Source organism: Humulus lupulus, chromosome 4 (genome assembly GCF_963169125.1).
Source record: "Humulus lupulus chromosome 4, drHumLupu1.1, whole genome shotgun sequence".
Classification (NCBI taxonomy): domain Eukaryota; kingdom Viridiplantae; phylum Streptophyta; class Magnoliopsida; order Rosales; family Cannabaceae; genus Humulus; species Humulus lupulus.
In genome coordinates this window covers 57,938,952-57,959,796 of record NC_084796.1, presented here as the reverse complement: position 1 = coordinate 57,959,796, position 20,845 = coordinate 57,938,952, and the positions used below count along the sequence as shown (strand labels likewise).

Below are 20,845 nucleotides of genomic sequence, written 5' to 3'. Positions count from 1 at the left end.
ATAGTTATGTTTTCTTTGATTTTTAAGTTTTTTTTTTCCATTATTTTTTTATTATTTTTTCTTTTTTTTCCTTACTTGTTTTTTCTTCCATTTTTTCCTTTTTCTTTTTTTTTCTACTAATTTTTTTCTTTCCATTTTTTTCATTATTCTTCTTCTTTTTTTCATTTTTTTTCTTTCATTTGTATTGTTTTTTTTTTCATATTTTTTCAGTTTTTTTCATTCTATTTTTTCTTCATTTTTGTATTTATTATTTTCTCTTTCCATTTTTTTTTTCTTTTTTCACACATATGAGCTTTTTTTCTTCTTCTTCCATTTTTTTTTCATTTTTTTCTACCAATTTTTTCATTCATATTTTTTTTTCTTTTCATTTTTCCATTATTCTTCTTCTTCTTCTTTTCATTCTTATTTATTCATCTATTTTTTTCATTCATCATTTCTTTTGTTTTTTTTTTCATTTTTGTACTTATTCTTTTCTCATTCTATTTCTTTTTTTTTTCTTTTTTTTCACACATATTTTAACATTACATAATTATTCTACTACTTTTTTTATTTATTATCTTTTATTATTGTAATTTTTTTTATAGTTTTTTCCACTATATGTAAAAAAAATTCAAATAATTTTTTTCAGCATTTTATTTTTACTGTAACACTTATAGGAATACCAAAATTTGGAAAGAAAACTAATAAAAATATGAAAACGTGAATGGGTAACTGGTTACCTTCACATTCTTTGTGTGCATATTTCTTAGGGTAACTGGTTACTTTCACGTTCTGGTGTGTGCATATTTATGGTTTCTTTATGGTAACTAGTTACTTGTGTTACTAAAATCATAGTTACTTCTTCTTCCTTTTTTAATGAAGTGTTCTTCCATTTTTTTCCTTCAAATTTGATGTTTCTTTTCATATTTAATATGAGTAACTCGTCACCCCTCTTAGGTAACTGGTTACCCCTCTTGTGACAGAAAGTTACTCATCTCAAGATAACTGGTTACCCCTCCTGGTGCATGTTATTTAACCTAGCTCTATGATTTTTTTTAAGATCAATCAAGTAACTGGTTACCCTACCCATGATTTGAAAAAAAAAAATGTACAATCTTAAAAAAACATGTTTATAATAAATAAATAAATAATTTTAAAAACAATTCATATTACAAAAAAAAAAAATTTGCAAAACAACCAAAGAAAAATTTAATATAAAATTAGTAATATAAAAACAATATAAAAAACAAATAACCTAAAAAAAAAATCAAATTACAAACATACCCTTCCAAATTTGATTAAGAGTAAAACTATGACATAAACTAACTTTTATACAAAAATATGGAAAAATAAACCCATAAAAGTGAAAATTCTTAAAAAAAGCCATAGATTAACTTTTTTTTTAAAAAAGTCATATTTTTGCACATTCTATTAAAAATCTCATATAAAATGTAATTTCCTCATATACAAACCGACTAATTCTCTTCATTTACATGATTACCCATCAACAGGTTTTCATTTATTTTTTATTTTTCATTCGCATCAAAGATACTCTACAGATAAAAAGCAAGTGGACAAAAATAATAAAAAAAAAAGTGGTATATATATATTGTCTACTAGAATACGATTCGTTCTTAACTTGGTTGATTTGGGGACAACAATTGCTAGAAACAGAAGACGCACAAGGCACAGTGATAGTTCATGAGCACTAAAAATTACATGAACAAGCAAATGCATGTACTTGAGTCCCTTGCCCAGCATCTGAAAAAAAAAATCCCAACATGATCACCTAAGTCCTAATGTGTTTCTTAACGTTCAATTTCAATCCTCACAAAAAAAAAAACCAAGGTAGATGTTTGAACGACCATGGTATAGTATTGTGATGCAGACTGGTATTAGAAAGGCATGTGTCCTCCTCGGGCTCCTCGCCCACCATAACCATAACCATAGCCATAACCATAGCCATAGCCATAGCCATAGCCATAGCCATAGCCATAGCCATAGCCCCTACCCCAGTTACGTCCATCCCTGAAATTCTGGCCACCACGCCCACCGCCATAGCCACCGTATCCTAGATTAGCTCTCTGTTGAAATCCAAATGTCTGAAAAGCAAGATGAAAAGAAAGGATAAATTAAAAATCCAAAGTTTTCATACTGTGGTTTGGTACTGCTACTATATAGGCATACCTCGGTGTCCTGCTTCATTCGCTCAGAAAACCGACTCTGTCCATTTATTGCACCACGGCCGTGATTGAGTGAATTACATGAAATTGTGTCAAAGAACTCATCCTTTTTATATGCAGGCTGCATAGGATCAACAAAAGCTTTAAGACAAAATTCTCATATTAACATGCATTACACCAAAAAAATAAAATAATTAAAACCATAAGCTAGAGATTATAACAGGTCTTACTTTTGGGTTAGTTACCAAGCCAGGACCCTCTGCCTCTTCCAAGTGACGACTGCCTACACTTTCCTCTGGTCCATCTGCTTTATTCGTTGGTTTTCCCTTTCCAAGGTATCCCCACACTTCGTCCTTCTTAAACTTCTCATTCATTGCCATAAAATCAAACTCTTCAGTGAAAGGCACTGTCTGCATATATATTTACTTAGTATATCAATAACATATAATTTTTAAGGAACAGAACACAACCAAACAATATGTTAACCATCAGGACTTGGTAATTACAAATAGCAAGTAAAACTATTCTTCCTTCACCATATATTCACCAATGGTCAATGCTCTCTTCTCTCTCAAATATAATTTTGTTTAAACAAAGCATCTACAAGTCAGTTGAATGAGTACATATACTTGAGAACTAGAAGACGAACACATATATTTACTGTCCTCGGGTACATTTCAGTCTAGGACCTTGTTTAGAAATTGGATTTTAGGAGGTAAATAAAACAAATTTCAAAGGATTCTATTTTGTCTATTTTAAATTCAAACGAAAAAGATAATTTTTTTAATGGAATAAATGGCGGCTAAAATACTCAATGTCTTCAAAATGTTGTATTTTTAATTTTTTTTTACGGGAGAAATATCCGAAGTTGCTAAAATGTAGCATTTACTCTTTTAAATAAGAAATGTGAGACTTCAATTTATTGTAATTTTATAGTATTGAGAACTTCTATAATTATATTAAGAAAAACAAATAAAACTTGAAAAAAAAAATTACATAAGTTTAGGAAATCATTTTCCTCTTCATTTTTCCTAGTCTTTCCCCTCATAAATTTTTTCCTTGGCAACATCTTGTTCAAAACAAAGCAAGTTAAGCATAATATAACAGACAAACTAATTACAGCCATAAAACAATTAGCTGGAAAGAGGTAAAGAGAAAAGAAAAAGTAAACCTGTTGAGTGGCAGTTGGCAATGGCAATAACGGTGTCTGAGTAACAGGAGAGTGAATTGAGGAGGACAAATTAGATGGCATAGGTACCCCAGCAGCCATTTCATTTTGATTAGAATACACTTTTTGTGCAGAAGAAAGCACATGAGGTCCATGGACTGTCGATTGATTTGGTATTGGCAAAATTGGAGACTGTGTTAGCAAGGGACCTAAATTTGATACCAGTGAAGAAGATGCAGAATATGGCACAGAGAGGACAGGTTGCTGAGGTTCTGATTCAGAAGCAGAGTTATTAACAATTTGAGTTCCATGTACGTTTAAGTCTTGGCCAGACGATGTAAATGAAGGCATAGTCAGTGCATTAGCAGTCAGAAAAGTGGAATCAGATGAAAGAGAGGCAAGTGTGGGCAAGGGCGATGGCAGTGACACATCAAGAAAAGTAGAGTATTGTAGAGGAGATGGAGATGGGAAGAACTTGGGATTTACAGATGTAGATAGGGAAGATGAAGATACAGGGGTCCTGAATTCTGATATATTGGCTGATCCCAAAGTTGCAGATGCCTGAATTTCAGGGGATTGTATCAACTGGTGCACGATCAAGGGATCTAACACCACTGATGGAGATTGATTAGTAACTTGGTGATGTGGATCACTCAAAGTATTAATGGATGTTGCATTGTATCCTTGCTGATATATTGATGTTTGAGCCACTGGGGAAAGTTCGGGCTGACCCAGTTGGGTAGCAGATTGATATGGAGGCAAAGTTCCAGGGTGTCCTCTAGTAGTCAAAGCGGGGGTATCCTGCCACTGAGTTGATTCTGTCAAACTGTTCTTCCTCATTGGTGCCAGCGGAGTAGAAGTAACAGGCATCCCTGCAGAATGTGACTGCAAAGAAATTATTCTCAAGTAAATCAGTCAAGTCAAATTGACAAATTAGGTGATAAAGATTGTAAGCTATAAGTTGAATTAAAATGTTTATGTATGGGTGTAATAAAATGTGTGGGAGCTAAAATGCCCATACCTGGATGATGGCAGGATCATTGTGAATCTGCTCTTCTGTTTGAGCAGCAGGGGAGGACTTAACTTGCAAATCCTGAGATCACAAGACACCAATTGGGTCATAATGAGAAATCATTACCATTATCATGGCAAAACTATCATGTCTGTGTGCAACACAGGAAACACAATTGCAAAGGTTTCTGTAACACAAACATGATTGGCAAGATAGCTCCACTAAGAACCCACATCAATTGTAGACCATAAGAGCATCACATGCATGGGAAAATCTTTACAATGTCTTAATCATATTCAAAAAATACATTACAAGTTACAGCCTGTAACTGATGGCATACCTAGATTGAATCAGAGAGAAAGGGAGAAATTAGCCAGAAATAACACAAAACATAGAAAAGGCTCCCTAACAAAAAGAGATCCAGACGTAAAATTGAAGAGACATAACCACAACAATTTCTTACTTGATACAATAAAAGAAAATGTGCAGTCGGGTGCGAGCACACATAAATAAACACACAATGCACAAGGTAAGGAGATCTAACAATCCATTTATATCACAGAAACAATTCATCAAACATACTCGATACCTTGATATCACTTCCTCTAAACAGTATGTATTCATAAACCTTGTCACTTGGCGGAATTTCGGCACCATCCTTCTTGCGCCCCTCTGTTCCAAATGACCTAACTGCAAACTCACAGGGGATTAACACAAACTGTTTAATTTATATAAACTACCAAAAACAGCAATATTTTATAAGAGAGTTAGGTTTAATACTATGCAACAGCTGACAGTGAAATAGTATAAATTTAGCATGATTAAAATGTTGAAATTTGTGTGTACATTTTTTATTCATTGAAAGAAATTAAGTGTCAACTTAGTCTACATGTTTTCAAATACCATTGTGGGGAATCTTGGTTACGAGTCAATTTTTTAAAAATAAACTTCTGAGATTTTTGGGGAGAGAAAAAAAAAAAAGGCACTCTTTTGGCAAGCAGTAATTGCCTACTGACATACATAACATAACAGGGCAAAAGAAAATGAAAGAAATTTTATAATTTGGAAAGAAAAAAAAAATCTACAGAGTATCAAAATGAAACAATTCTCCCTCCAAATACTTTAATATAAAGAGAAACAAAATTATCAATGTAAAGCTCAAAAGCCACATTGGTCCAGGTAGGAAGCATTTTTTACAGCAAATAAGTTGAATTAGCATGAAACACTCACCAAAAATTTTAGGTTACCTTACTCTTTCCCGGTCCCCAAACACACATTCACATAAATGGAAATAAGTTTCCAATATTAACAATGAACACATTCCAAAAAATTGTAATTAACTCCCATTTGACCAAATTACATCTTGTCTTCACCATGTGACCAGTAAATTTCCATTGGAGTACTACTCTACGTTTCAATTCTTTTGCGAGTATTCGGTCAATTAATCGATATGAAGTACAGTTGACATTATTTGAATAATTTGAGAATTTATGTATCACGAAGATGATTACACACTCACTAAAAATTTCATTAATCTACATTTGATTTCAGATAATCACAATCGCACATAATCTTATTTTCATAACAACTAACCAAAACATCTATATAATACAAAGGGTGAAAAAAACTCTTTCTTCTATTTTACGACTTTATACAGATTCAGCTTCTATAATGACCAAAGAAGAAGAAAACAATAGAAATAAAACAACACATCTGTTAGAATATATTAGCTGTATTTGCTGTATATTAGTTGTAGAAATTAGAGTTAATTGTATTTAGTTAGTTTCATATTTAGTCTCTAATTTTGTGTGTAAATACATACTGTTCTATTGAATAAATATACAATTCATTCACCATATTTTACATGGTATCTGAGCTGATTTTGGGATTGGGAATTTGAAATTCGAAATTAGAAATTAGGGTTCATTACAAATTAGGGTTCATCACAAATTTGGGTTTTTCAATTAGGGTTCTTTTTCGGAAACTATCTTTAGAGTGATCATTTGTTCTCACCGCCCACTCAGAAAGATTGCCCAGCCGCCGATCTGCCAAACCCCAAAGTCCAGTCGCCGGATTCCTCGCGTGTGTGGCTCATGCGCCGCTTGTTCCTTCTGCCACCTACCCCACGCGTCGGCGCGTGGAGGCGCGTGTGACGGGAATTTCGACGACGAATCATCTCCGGTTCGTTTCTTGGCTCCTCTTGAGCCTACTCGTATCTGTCTCAGGTTGTAGTTTGGTATTTCTCACTTCTTCGTATCAGGGTGTTCTTGTTCTTCGTTGTTCGATTTTGTCTTGTCTCTTCCGATATTTGTTTTTGAGGTTATGGCAGAGATGAAATCAGATCCAAAACCACTAGTTATTTCTGATGTGGTTCCCGTGATGTCTAAAATCACGGACCATAAATTGATTGGTTCGAATTACTTGGAATGGAGTAAGATGATTCGACTTTATCTAAGGAGTATTGACAAAGATGATCACTTGACTGATGATCCTCCCAAAAATAAAGACGATTCAAGAAAAGTGTGGCTACGTGAGGATGCTCGCTTGTTTCTTCAAATTTGAAATTCTATTGATAATGAGATAATTAGTTTAATTAATCATTGTGAATTAGTTAAAGAACTAATGGATTACTTGGAGTTTTTGAATTCTGGAAAAGGCAATCTATCGCGTATGTATGATGTTTGCAAAGCCTTTTATCGCGCGGAGAAACAAGATCAGTCTCTTATGAACTAATTTATGACATTTAAGAGGACATACGAAGAGCTTAATGTGTTGTTGCCATTTAGTCCTGATGTGAAGGTTCAACAGCGCCAGCGAGAGCAGATAGCTATCATGAGCTTTCTAGCAGGACTCTCATCTGACTTTGATTCTGCAAAGTCACATGTTCTTTTTGGGTCTGATGTCTCCTCTTTACAAGATGTCTTTAGCTATGTTCTTCGTACAGAAACTACTCCATCTGTTTCTCTTAATAGTGCTTTGGTTGGTCATAATAATCATGCACCATGGAGAAACTCTACTCCAAGTGGTTCCAAAGGAAGCAATTCCCAAAGGCCTGACAACGAACACCGGAATCCGGGAGCATTATGTGCAACTATTGTAAGAAACCAGGTCATACCAAGTTCGAGTGTAAGAAGCTACAGTTTAAAAATCAGCAAAAACACTATGCTAATGTTGCAAGCACTAGTGATGCACCTGACAAATCGGTCATTATTTCTGCGGATGAATTTGCCAAGTTCTCAAGGTACCAAGAATCACTCCAGTCTTCATCTCCTTCTGTCACTGCACTTGCTGATTCAGGTAAATCTAATGCATGCCTTCTTTCCACATCCTCGAAATGGGTTATTGATTCTGGTGCCACAGATCACATGACAGGTAATTCCAGTCTCTTTTCCACTCTTCAGTCTTATAGTCCCACTTCTTCTGTTACCTTAGCTAATAGATCACCACCTTCTGTTCTTGGATCTGGCACTGTTACTCCTACACCTTTGCTTACTTTGTCATCAGTCTTACATTTACCTAATTTATCATTTAATTTACTTTTTGTTAGTCAACTCACTCGTAATTTGAATTGCTGCATCTCTTTCTTTCCCGATCATTGTTTATTTCATGATCTTATGACGAAGAAGATTATTGGTAAAGGACATGAATCTGGCGGCCTGTATGTTCTTGATCCACTGTCCTCAACTCCTATTGCTTGTCCGAGTGTCGCTTCCGCTTTTGAGGCTCATTGTCGTTTGGGCCATCCATCCATTCCTTTGCTCAAAAAGCTTTGTCCCCAATATAGTAAGGTGTCTTCATTAGATTGTGAGTCATGTCAGTTTGCCAAACGTCATCGTGTTAGTTTGAGTCCTAAAGTCAATAAACGTGCTAGTGTTCCTTTTGAGTTAGTTCATTCTGATGTTTGGGGTCCTTCTCCTATTTTGTCTAAATCTGGATACAGGTATTTTGTTACTTTTGTGGATGATTATTCTCGTGTAACTTGGTTATATTTAATGAAAAATCGTTCTGGGTTGTTTTCTATATTTTGTGCTGAGATTCAAAATCAATTTAATGTGCCTGTTCGTACTTTGCGAAGTGATAATGCCAAGGAATACACATCTGCTCAATTTCAATCTTATATGATCTCTAATGGCATGCTTCATGAAACTTCTTGCGTTGATACTGCACCCCAAAATGGTGTAACAGAACGTAAAAACAGGCATCTTCTTGAAACTGCACGTGCCCTCTTGTTTCAAATGAAAGTTCCTAAACCTTTTTGGGCCGATGTAGTTTCCACAGCTTGCTTTCTTATTAATCGCATGCCATCCTCAGTACTTACTGGTGAGATCCCATTTAAAATTCTTTTTCCTAGTAAGTCATTGTTTCCAGTTGCTCCTCGGGTATTTGGCAGTGTTTGTTTTGCTCGAGATGTCTGTCCACATGTCACCAAATTAGATTTTAAGTCATTAAAGTGTGTATTTCTTGGTTATTCTCGTCTTTAGAAAGGATATAGGTATTATTGTCCTAATTTTAACAAATATCTTGTGTCTATTGATGTTACTTTTGTAGAAAATACACCTTATTTTTCATCTTCACCTACTCCTACTCGTCGGGGAGGATGATGATTTGTTGGTATATTCTGTCACGTCCTCTGCGCCTGATACATGTTCTGACGAGTCTCTTGTTCCTTCACCTGCCTCGGTCATAGCTCCCGCAATGCCTACACCTCCACCACCTCCTAAGCCTCTTCTTCACCTCCCGTGTACTCCCAGCGTCCACCTCCTCCACCTCCCGTTTCATGTCCTGCATCTGCATCTTCGTCATCAGATTCTGAACTCAACGATGATCTTTCCATTGCACTGCATAAAGGTAAACGTCAATGTACATATCTCATTTCTTCTTTTATTTCTTATAATCATCTGTCCTCTTCTTCTTGCTCTTTTATTGCTTCTCTTGATTCTATCACTATTCCTAAAACTGTTCGTGAAGTCATGTCTCATCCTGGTTGGCTTATTGCAATGATAGAAGAGATGAATGCTTTAGTTGCGAATGGTACTTGGGACTTGGTTAATTTACCTTCAGGCAAACGGGTCATAGGGTGCAAATGGGTGTTTACAGTTAAAGTCAATCCAGATGGGACAATTGCTCGCTTAAAGGCCCGTCTTGTTGCCAAGGGTTATGCTCAAACCTATGGAGTGGACTATTGTGATACTTTTTCTCCTGTTGCTAAACTCACATCTGTTCGACTGTTCATTTCCATGGCAGCTACTCATCATTGGCCTTTGCATCAGCTTGATATTAAAAATGTTTTTCTTCATGGGGATCTTGAGGAAGAAGTGTATATGGAGCAACCTCCTGGGTTTGTTGCTCAGGGGGAGTTAGGGCGAGTTTGTCGTCTTCGCAAATCTTTATATGGGTTGAAACAAAGTCCTCGTGCTTGGTTTGGTAAATTTAGTCATGTTGTTGAGAAATTTGGTTTGTTGAAAAGTAAGTCAGATCATTCTATGTTCTATAAAAAATCAACTGCTGGTATCATTTTGTTAGTTGTGTATGTGGATGACATCGTTATTACTGGAAGCATTTCATCCCTTAAATCTTTCATTCATACCCAGTTTCACACGAAGGATTTAGGGGTGCTCAAGTATTTCTTGGGAGTTGAAGTTACTCGGAGTAAACAAGTTATTTTTCCGTCTCAAAGAAAGTATGTACTTTATTTGTTAATTGAGACAGGAAAATTGGAAGCAAAACCTTGTAGTACTCCAATGAATCCATCTGTGCATCTTACACGTGATGGGAAACCATTTGAAGATCCTGAGAAATATCGCAGATTGGTTGGAAAGTTGAATTATCTAACTGTGACTCGTCCAGATATTGCATTCTCCATTAGTGTTGTTAGTCAGTTTATGTCTTCTCCAACAATTCATCATTGGGCAGCATTAGTGCAAATTTTGTGTTACTTGAAAGGAGCACCAGGACTAGGTATTGTTTACAAGGATCATGGACACTTAGATTGAGTGTTTCTCTGATGCAGATTGGGCAGGCTCCAAGGTAGATAGACAATCCACTTCAGGTTATTGTGTCTTTGTTAGGAGCAATCTAATCTCTTGGAAGAGTAAGAAGCAAAATGTTGTGTCTAGATCCAGTGCAGAATCAGAATATAGAGCTATGGCACAGTCTGTGTGTGAGATAATGTGGATTTATCAGCTTTTGACTGAATTCGGGTTTAAGACTTCAGTTCCAGCAAAATTGTGGTGTGATAATCAAGCTGCTCTTCATATTGCCTCAAATCCTGTGTTCCACGAGCGAACTAAGCACATTGAGATTGATTGTCATTTTGTTCATGAGAAAATTCAAGGTCTGATCTCCACAGGATATGTGAAGACTGGTGAACAATTAGGAGATATTTTTACAAAGGCTTTGAATGGGATGCGGGTTGATTATCTTTGTAACAAGCTGGGCATGATTAACATTTATGCTCCAGCTTGGGGGGAAGTGTTAGAATATATTAGCTGTATTAGCTGTATATTAGTTGTAGAAATTAGAGTTAATTGTATTTAGTTAGTTTCCTATTTAGTCTCTCTAATTTTGTATATAAATACATACTATTCTATTGAATAAATATACAATTCATTCACCATATTTTATAACATCTAACAAAAATTACATCCCCTCTATCACTCTATTGCACAATTTTCACACATGATGAAAAAGAATTAATCATACCATTTTTTAGGCCAATGGTCGAGTCTTGGACATTGAGGTGATAGAGGATGCCCTCGTAACGTATTTCGTACTTGGAAATTAAGCTTATGAAGCTCCCAATATAGGAATCCCCTGCACTTGTTGCCGAGTCGCTCGCCATGGTGAGCTGAAATTTCATTAAAGAAAGAGAAATGGATACAAACACACTCAAAAAGATAAAGCATACAGTGATTTGTAAAAGTAGGTGGAGAAAGAGCAAGTTGATTTACAATAAATTCTACATTTACACAAGATCAGTTTTCAAAGGAGTTGGGAATTATATGGGGTCTTTAAGGCAACAACCAACAAGTCTTATTCTAAACCAAAAGGATAAAATGCATAAGATTTGACTTGTACGAGCTAGTTAGATTTTTTCTCATAGCCTAAGCAACGACCAGAAAAAATTAATTGAATTATTAAATGATAAGAACAAGCTTGATCAATAAATACAACTTAAATTTCAGTAAAAATGAAGAAGAAAAAGTGTCGGCAAAAGTCTGTTAAACTTAAGAATCAAGCTTTAGTTTAATTATTATACAACTTTCCTTTTCTCCTCTATCATGCTGGCATATGTATCTATAATAATTTTTTCTTTGCTTTGTAAGTGTAGAAATTTCATCAACAGGTTTCAATTCTGATTCAAAAGACAATAGAGTAACCGTGGAACGATGTCTACAGAACTACAAAGAGATTGGTGGAGAGATGATCTCAAGGCTTTTGTGTATACTGTCATCATAGAAAATAATCAGCCTAACATGTTCTTTATGTTACTTTAAAAACATTCTAAAATGGTCAGTCTATGACGTAGAATTCTCTGTAGTTTCACCCTTAAATAGCTTGCATTTCATTGCAAGCAGATCATGTACCCTTTTATGCCAGAACTCAACATCATTCCAGATGACGAAATTACATTTGACACAAAAGTCTTCATGAGTATAGGGGGTCGTGCTAAAAAGATGACCTAAGCCTAACTGCATCATTGATGGGAAAAAAAAATGTTGATACCTTTTAGTAAAAGCAGAGAAAAAAAATGAAAGAATTCTATATATTTTGAATCTGGTAAAATGAGTATAGTAGGTCTTATATGCACTTTAGCAATGAACTAACTAACTGATTACAACTCAGTAAGCTAAACTAACTGATTAACAACTTAATAACAAACTAGTCAACAACTTAACTAACTTGTCTTAAGTCTAAAACTCCCCCTCAAGATAGATTGTATATGGTTTGCAATCCCATCTTGCCTTTAAGAAACTTGAACTGATTTGGAAACAATGCTTTGGTAAACACATCAGCAATCTGCTCTTGAGAGGCAATATGAGCAGTTTTGATCAGTCCCGATTGTATCTTCTCCCTCACCAAATGACAATCAATCCCTATATGCTTTGTCCTCTCATGAAAAACCGGATTTGCAGCAATATGTAGAGTTGCTTGATTGTCACAATAAAGTTCAACACGTTGTTCATGATCTTGTTTCAACTCCTTTAACACAGAAACCAGCCAAACAACTTCACAAGTCGCATTCGCCATTGCCCTATACTCAGCTTCAGCAGATGATCTTGAAATTGTTTGTTGCTTCTTACTCTTCCAAGATATTAATGACTTCCCAAGAAAAACAATGAAACGAGTAGTTGATTTCCTAGTGTCCTGACATGCTCCCCAATCTGAATCTATGTAAGCCTTAAGTTTTACTTCTAAATCAGCAGGATAAAAAATGCCTAAGCCTGGACTCTCCTTAACATACTGCAGTAGTCTTTGAGCAGCTTTCAGGTGTGAAGGTCGTGGTGCAACAAGGAATTGGCTCAACTTATTCATTGAATAAGATAGATCTGGCCTAGTAATAGTCAACAATTGCAACTTCCTAATTATCCTTCTGTATACTTGAGGATTATCAAGGACTTCACCCGATTCTTGACTCAATTTCAGGTTTGGTTCCATAGGAGTATTGACTGGCATGCATCCCAAATAACCAAAATCTTCTAAAATTTGTAGAGCATATGGTCTTTGAGAAACAAATATCCCATGAGGTGACCGAGCCACTTCCAAGCCAAGAAAATAACGCAGGCTGCCAAGATCCTTTAGTTTGAACCGAGCATTCAACTTAGCTTTTAAAATCTCCACTTCAGCTAGATTGTTGCTTGCTATAATCACATCATCATCATATACAAGAAGAGAAATGAAACCTTAAGGTGAGTGTCAAATGAACAAAGAATGGTCTATTGCAGAATGTTTGAAACCTTCTTGAGTTAAGGCTATAGAAAACTTTTCAAACCACTACCGTGAGGCTTGTTTCAGACCATACAAAGATTTTTGAAGGTTACACACAAGATTAGGTGGCAACTCCCCCTTAGGACTATACTCTTGAGGTAGAGTCATATACACTTCTTTATGCAAATCATCATGTAAAAAGGCATTATTTACATCCAAATGGTGTAAATACCATCCATTTATGGCCGCAAGAGCAACAATAAGCTTGAAAAGTGACAAGTTTAGCAACAAGCGCAAAAATATCATTGTAATCAATCCCCTCTTGTTGAGTATACCCTTTAGCAACAAGCCGAGCCTTATAGCGTTCTATTGTACCATCTGCATGATGCTTGATTTTATAGACCCATTTACAGCCAATTATATGCTTATCTGAAGGTACATTAACAATGCTCCAAGTGTTATTCCTCTCAAGGGCTGCAAGTTCTTCAGCCATAGCCAAATCCCATTATCCCAGTAGCTTGAGAAAATAATTCAGGTTCAGTGCAACTAGAAATAGCAAGAACACGTGCTCTAAAACTTGGAGACAACCTGCTGTAAGTTAGCACTTGGGAAAAGGGATGTTGAGTAACTTGAGACATGGAGTGTGAAGAAAAAGAAAGTGCATTAGTAGTCAAAGAACAATGATAGTCATTTAAATAGGATGGCCTCGTATTATTACGTTTAGGCCTAGAAGAAGAAGATGATGGCTAGTGATTAGAAACAAGAGGAATAAAACCAGAAATATGGTCAGAAGCATCAAATAAATCAGTAGAAACATCACAAATAGGCAGCATAGATGAAGAAAAAAAATGAGCATAATCCGAAGACAAAGAAGTGCTAGAAGCACACAAAAAAATGTGCTCATGAAATTGAACATCCCTTGAAACAAAAAGCCGATTACTATCTAAATCAAGAAGCTTATACCCTTTCATGCCCATAGGATATCCAAGAGAAACATATGAAGTAACTCTTGAGGAAAATTTTGTTCTATGACTAGGAAGAGTAGAGGCATATGCTAAACATCCAAAAGCCTTTAAATGGTTGTAAGTTGGAGTTTTGTTGTGAAGTACCTCAAAAGGAGACTTGCATTGCAAATTTGGTGTTGGAGTACGATTTATGAGTTAAGCTGCTGTAGAAATGCATTCAACCCAATAAACTAAAGGGATATGGGATTGAAAAAGTAGAGCGCGAGCTACATTGAGAAGATGTTGATGTTTACATTCAACAACAGAATTTTGTTGGGGCCTTTCAACACATGAATGATAATGCTTTATGCCTAAAGAACTAAATAATTAAGGAAATTGCAGTTCCTTAGCATTATCCGACCAAATTGCTTTGAGCTAAATGTTGTATTGAGTTTTAATGAGTGAAATAAAATCTGGTATGACCTGTTGTACTTCAGATTTTTGTTTAATAAAATGAACCCAAGTGTATCGAGAAAAATCATCAACTAAAGTAATGAAAAATCTGTCCTTCCACAATAAGAGTATGAAAGGGACCATAAATATCAACATGAAAAAGATCAAAACATGCAGCAGAAATGTTATGATTTGAAACAAAGGGCAACCTCTTTTGTTTAGCATAATGACAAATAGAACAATGAAAATCAGAGGAAGGTGAGTATTGAAAAGTCAAATCTTTATTCAAAGAAGTTTTGATACAAGAAGGGTGGCCTAATCGATAGTGCCACAATGTTTCTACAGATGGTTTAGAATCTGAAATAGAAAAAGCAGAGGCATGAACATAAGAAGAATCAGTCAAGTAGTATAAATTCCCAACTCGTTCACCCATCCCAATCTGTCGAGTTCAAGTAGTGTCCTAAATGACAATGATTTTCAAAAAAAGAAAAAGAGAAGCCGAAAAGGGTAATATCGAGATTTTGTCAAAGCACTAACAGATAAAAGATTGTAATTGAAAGAAGGAACATAAAGCACATTGAAAAGGGTAATATCTAATGAAATAGAAATAGAACCAATGCAAGAAACATAAGATGACTGGCCATTGGGCAAGATAACTGAGGTTAATGAAGCATTGAAGTATGTATTGGAAAACAAAGATAAATCATGACAGACATGATCAGTAGCACCTGTATCAATAATCCATTGAGTACTAGAAACAAGGAATTCCATACCAGCAAAATTAAAAACAAGGGGTTGATCGGAAGAAGAGGAAGGTGCAGTAGAGGAAGAAGCTTGGACTTGTTGAGCTAACAAGGCTATAATTTTCTGGCATTGAGAGGAAGAAAGGGATGAGACAAGATCAGTGTTGTTGTCCAACTTATCAGGAACTTTGTCAGCATCAAATCCATTAAAATGATTGACAACGACTTTCCCTGAATGAGAAGTGGAACCATCTCCTTTCCCATGAAGTTTGTGACTAGGCGGATAACCATGCAGCTTGTAGCATTTGTTAATGGCGTGGCCTGTGGTCCCACAATGACTGCAAACAACTTTGGGTCGAGCAGATTGTACACTTCCAATAAACTACGTAGAAGAGGAGCTGGAATCCACAGATTCAGTAGAGACAGAATTGAGACCTCTTAGGCGCTCTTCTTGAATAATGGTGGCACAGACTTTATTGATGGTGGGAAGAGGATCTTGCATCAAGATTTGAGAACGTACAATGGAATAAGAGTCATTGAGACCCACCAAGAATTCAAGAACCTGATCTTGCTCTTGATAATCAACAACAGTCTTCATTGCGCCACAAGTACAAACAGGTTGTGGGCGAAACTCCCGAACCAAATCCCAAAGAGCTTTAAGACGAGTGAAGTATGCTTGGACAGTGTTGCTGCCTTGGGTTAGAACCTGCATAGAGCACTTGACCTCGAACACACGGGGACAATTATTTTGGTGGAACCGATCACGATGTTCAGACCAAATGGCAGAGGCATCATCAAGGTACATGATGCTATCATCAATTTCACTAGAAACAGCATGAAGAATCCAAGAAATGACCATGCTATTACACCTACTCCAGGCATCGTAGTCATCATCTTCGGGATCGGGTTGAGTGATCTTGCCATTGACAAACTTCAGTCTATTCCGAGCAAGAAGAGCAATAGCCATGGAGCGTTTCCAGGAGCTGTAATTCTCACCTCCAGTGAGGATTTTAGGGACTAAATTTGCACCAAGATGATCACTGTGAGCCAGAAAATATGGATTCCGAGCATCGTCATTAGAAGAATGACTAGGTTGATCAAGAGCGGAAAAACGATTCGTATTAGTCGACATTGTGGCATCATTGGAGATATTCTAAGAGCGCATACCAATGCAAGGAGCACCCCTAATACGAGTACGAGCCATGGATTTCGAGAGAAATCCAAAATCAGAGTTGGAGAAGAAGAGAAAAAAAAACGAACCAAGAACTTCCCTAATCTGATACCATTTTAGTAAAAGCAGAGAAAAAAAAATTAAAGAATTCTGTATATTTTGAATCTGGTAAAATGAGTACTGCAGGTCTTATATACACTTTAGCAATGAACTAACTAACTGATTACAACTCAGTAAGCTAAACTAACTGATTAACAACTTAATAACAAACTAGTCAACAACTTAACTAACTTGTCTTAAGTCTAAAAACACCCTTATTGTGATTGAAAACAATGGTTTTTACAGGTCATAAACAAAGCTTGCCTTCTCATGCTATATGATTTCTTTTAAAAAAAATAAAAATAAAAAAGGGTCAATGAGTAGGGTGATGACAACATTGAAGAAAGAAAGAAGTAGGCCTCCTTTAAATAACAGGTAACCCTAAACAAGTTCAAGGCATTTGATATTTTTAATGAAACAAGCCTATTTTGTCTTTTTTAAAATTGAAGTTACGAGATAGGTTGCGAACAATCCTCAGAATACTATGGGTCAAGTATTATTCGAAAGTGTTCTCGGATGACCATAAACACACTTTCTACTACATCTCGAATCTCAAAATAGGGAAGCAATGACTATCACGACAGAAACCAATTCATACAAACACATTTCATCCAACACTAGGCAGGAAACTTCTAAAAACTCCACGTTTACAGACTCTACAAGTCATATATAATCAATTCCCAAAGCAATTACACAAGTCTCTCAATGAAGCATTTCGTCGAACAGTATGCAGGCCATTATCAATCCAAAGTTCACCGCCTCAAAATACCATAAACAAAAAATACAAGAACTAACATAGACAAAGAAAAAAAGAGAATCTAAGCAATACCTAGGGCAGTAGGGCTCTCCCCGGAAATAGAAAGAATCTGAAATGATCGGCTATGTATTCGTATTTTGTGGAGGGAAATCAGATATTTCTCTGTAGAAACTAGTGGAATTAGGGCACTAACAGTGGAGTCTAAAAGACTAAGATGCGTAGCTTGAGCTCGAAGAAGACATGAAATAACTTTGAGCAGAGGAACTGAAAAAACCAATGAAGAGAAATGTAGTAAAAAAAACAAAACTAAAGGGAATAACCTAGGTCCCGGTTTGTAGTCTTAACTAGGGTGGGATCAGATCCAATAACCTTTGTGTAATAGTTGAATCCAATTAAATGTTGGATTTTGAATCTCATCATCCATGCTTCTAAATATAATCAAATCTAATTTATAATTAGATTTATTTGATTTTTAATTAGAATTCGAGTTGTAACCTAATTTTTAATATTAACTTAAAAACATACAAAAAAAAATCAATTAAAAATTAATAAACATCATTCATTTAGGTTCAAACTACATAAAGTTAATCAACTTTACAAATTTAATCAAAATAAAAAGTTGAAGTAGTATTGAATTTTGTTGACGCGGTTTTTAGCCAACCGTGGATTAAGAAATCAGACAAATGGATATTAAGTTTTTTGTTAAACCGTGATTGAACAAATGAAAGATATCACAAACACTCACACTTTCATATGGTTCAGTGGTTAAAATCCACATGGCCCACGAGACAATGTCATTGATCTCTTTAGGGTTCTCGGTGAAATTGATCTTGCAATTTCAATAGAGTTTCAGTACATAAAGAATCGGTCCCTTTTATTAGGGTTTTATGCCCTAATCAAAACTCAAATTCTTTGTAATCTCATTTTATTATCAATAAAAGAATAGAAATCATTTTTTGACTTGCCAATCACTTTGCTCACATGTTTTATTTTCATGATTATTTGTTTAATACAAACTTCTATTAAATCCCGAGCATATAGCTAATCTTATTTATAGTGACGTAATCACAGTGGAATATAAATATGATTATATGTTCAAAATAAGTTAGTCCTAAGATTAGTCAGTGCACATGATTTACACTGACTTGCCAATCTACGATATGATCTACTTACACATTACAGTGTTATGTTCTTTCCAGAACATTAGCAAAGTAGATAAGATCGGATGTATTTGTTACAACGGACATGACCGATATTGACATTTGATAAGATAAGTAAACATACCGTTATTATCTATTCTAGTCATATCATATAGTTGACCATAGGTCAATTCAATCTCAATTCTGAGTGGTTAGTATTCTAACTGATTGTATTATTTGAGTTCTTTGACTTGTTCGTTACCAGCTTACCCTACGGACTAGCCCATACTTACATCTTGGGAACTCGGTAGTATAATTGAGTGGGAGTGTTAATCATATATATGAACATCTATAGCTTCTAATGAAGAAGTGAAACAATGGTTTCCTTTTAGTTTGATTCAAGGTGCTAAATGATAGAGATGTCATTTCAATAATTAATATTAGTTTACTGAAAATATCATTTACAAGGAACTAAGTGTTTTAAGGATAAAATACAATGAGGGGTAAAACTGTATTTTAGTATCATCTCATTGTAGACCGTCTATAGAGGATTGAGTGACAATTGTGGTTGTAACAATGGATAATTAATAGCTTATCTATATTTGTTATAGAGCGTTTGATGAATTCAAGAGTGCAATTCCGAGTCTATAGTGGAGTCACGATGAATTAATAAGTTAGTAAATTTATTTGTTAGATTTATGATAACTTATTGGAGCTTGATTTCATAGGCCCATGGTCCCCATTGTACCTTAGATAAAATCATCTAGATAGTCTCAATTAATTGATTTAATTATCAAAGTTGACCAGGTCAATTTTAGATAGTTTTACAGAGTTATGTATTTTTTAGAAGAAAAGAGAAATTAGAGCAGATTTATTAATTAAGATAAATTGATATCTAAATTAAATAAGTTTAAATCAATGTTCAAATTATAAATAATTAATTTGATAAAAGATTTAAATGATTTTTTAATTAATTAAATCAATAAAAAATAATACATGCCTTGATTTTAAGTTCAATGGGCTTATAATCAAATGGGAAATTTCACGGGCCTAAATCCCATGATAATTTCGACCTAAGGCTTCAAATTGGCTATTATTTTATTGATTTTTTAATTAAATTAAATGACATAATTGAGTCTATAAAATGAGTGCTTAGAGAGAAGTCAAAACATAAGTTTAATCATTGGTTTCTGATAGTTTTAGATTCTCTCTAAACACTAGTCATTTTATAAGCCTCTTTGTTATTTTCTCTTCTTCTCTCTGTATCTATCTCATGTGTTGATAATTGCCCACTCTAGTCTAGGTGATTCTAAGGATACTTTAAAAGACTGTGAAGAAAATTGAAGATCGGTTTAGTTTCTTGATAATACTCTGCGACAGAAAGGATACAAGGGTTAGAGAAACTGAAGAAATGACTCATTCATTCTGCTGCGTATACTGTAAGTATTCTTATCATTGTTTCTCTTTGAATTCAATTTTAGAAACATGTTCTAGGTTATCTCATATTAATTTGTTTAATATTAGATCTATATGAAAATAAATCAAGATCTTGTATAAGTTTTTCTAACAACTGGCTTCAGAGTCTTTGGTAATCTTTATTTTCATGCATGAACATGTTTAAAATTGGATTATTTGATGTGTTTGAATAATTGGATGGTTTTTCATGTTTTTATTAAGCATATTGATTTTATGTGAATATTAGCAATTTTTAGGTTATTTTGTAGTATTTTATATGCTATTAATTTTTATATATACTTTATGTTATGTAAAACATGTTAAAAAATAATTATAAAATTGTTTTGGTTTGAATAAATTGCTCAAAAAAAATTTGGAAAAATTTGGCCTAGCTGCCATGTGCACGCGCACCCTGCGCGCACGCCCATCATGTGCAGCCAATGAACAGTACCAAATTTTTAAAAAAAAAAACTGTAAAATTAAAGAAAATAAAAAAAATGTGAAAATTTATTATTTATAATCAAAATAAAAAATATCATATTTGTTTTATCATTTAAAATTGTTTTTTAAAATAAGATATTTTTTTAGTTGAGATTTAAATAATTTGATATTTTCTACAAAGATTCAAATTCAAATTTAAAAATAGACTAACAACTTAATTTTAAATCTTATAATATATTAAAATATTATAATTAAGATCAGATATTTAAGATATTTTCTTTTAAATTCTTGATATTTTATTAAATCTTTATTTGAAAATATAAATATATGTTTATTCTATAATTTTTAATATTTAAATTATTTGAAATTTGAA

The 20,845-nt window shown here is 34.4% G+C and overlaps 1 protein-coding gene across 1 annotated transcript; it reads right to left on the bottom strand.

Moving 5' to 3' along the window:
• Window positions 1–1,560: 1,560 nt before the first annotated feature.
• Window positions 1,561–17,758, bottom strand: LOC133830461 (protein decapping 5-like). Its single transcript, XM_062260438.1, has 8 exons — window positions 17,510–17,758; window positions 11,045–11,189; window positions 4,932–5,032; window positions 4,352–4,423; window positions 3,334–4,215; window positions 2,393–2,572; window positions 2,167–2,283; window positions 1,561–2,081 (listed from the first exon to the last, which is right to left on the bottom strand). Exons 2-8 carry the CDS (start codon window positions 11,181–11,183, stop codon window positions 1,875–1,877), a joined length of 1,698 nt encoding a protein of 565 aa, XP_062116422.1. The 5' UTR covers window positions 11,184–11,189; window positions 17,510–17,758; the 3' UTR covers window positions 1,561–1,874.
• Between the last annotated feature and the right edge of the window lie 3,087 nt (window positions 17,759–20,845).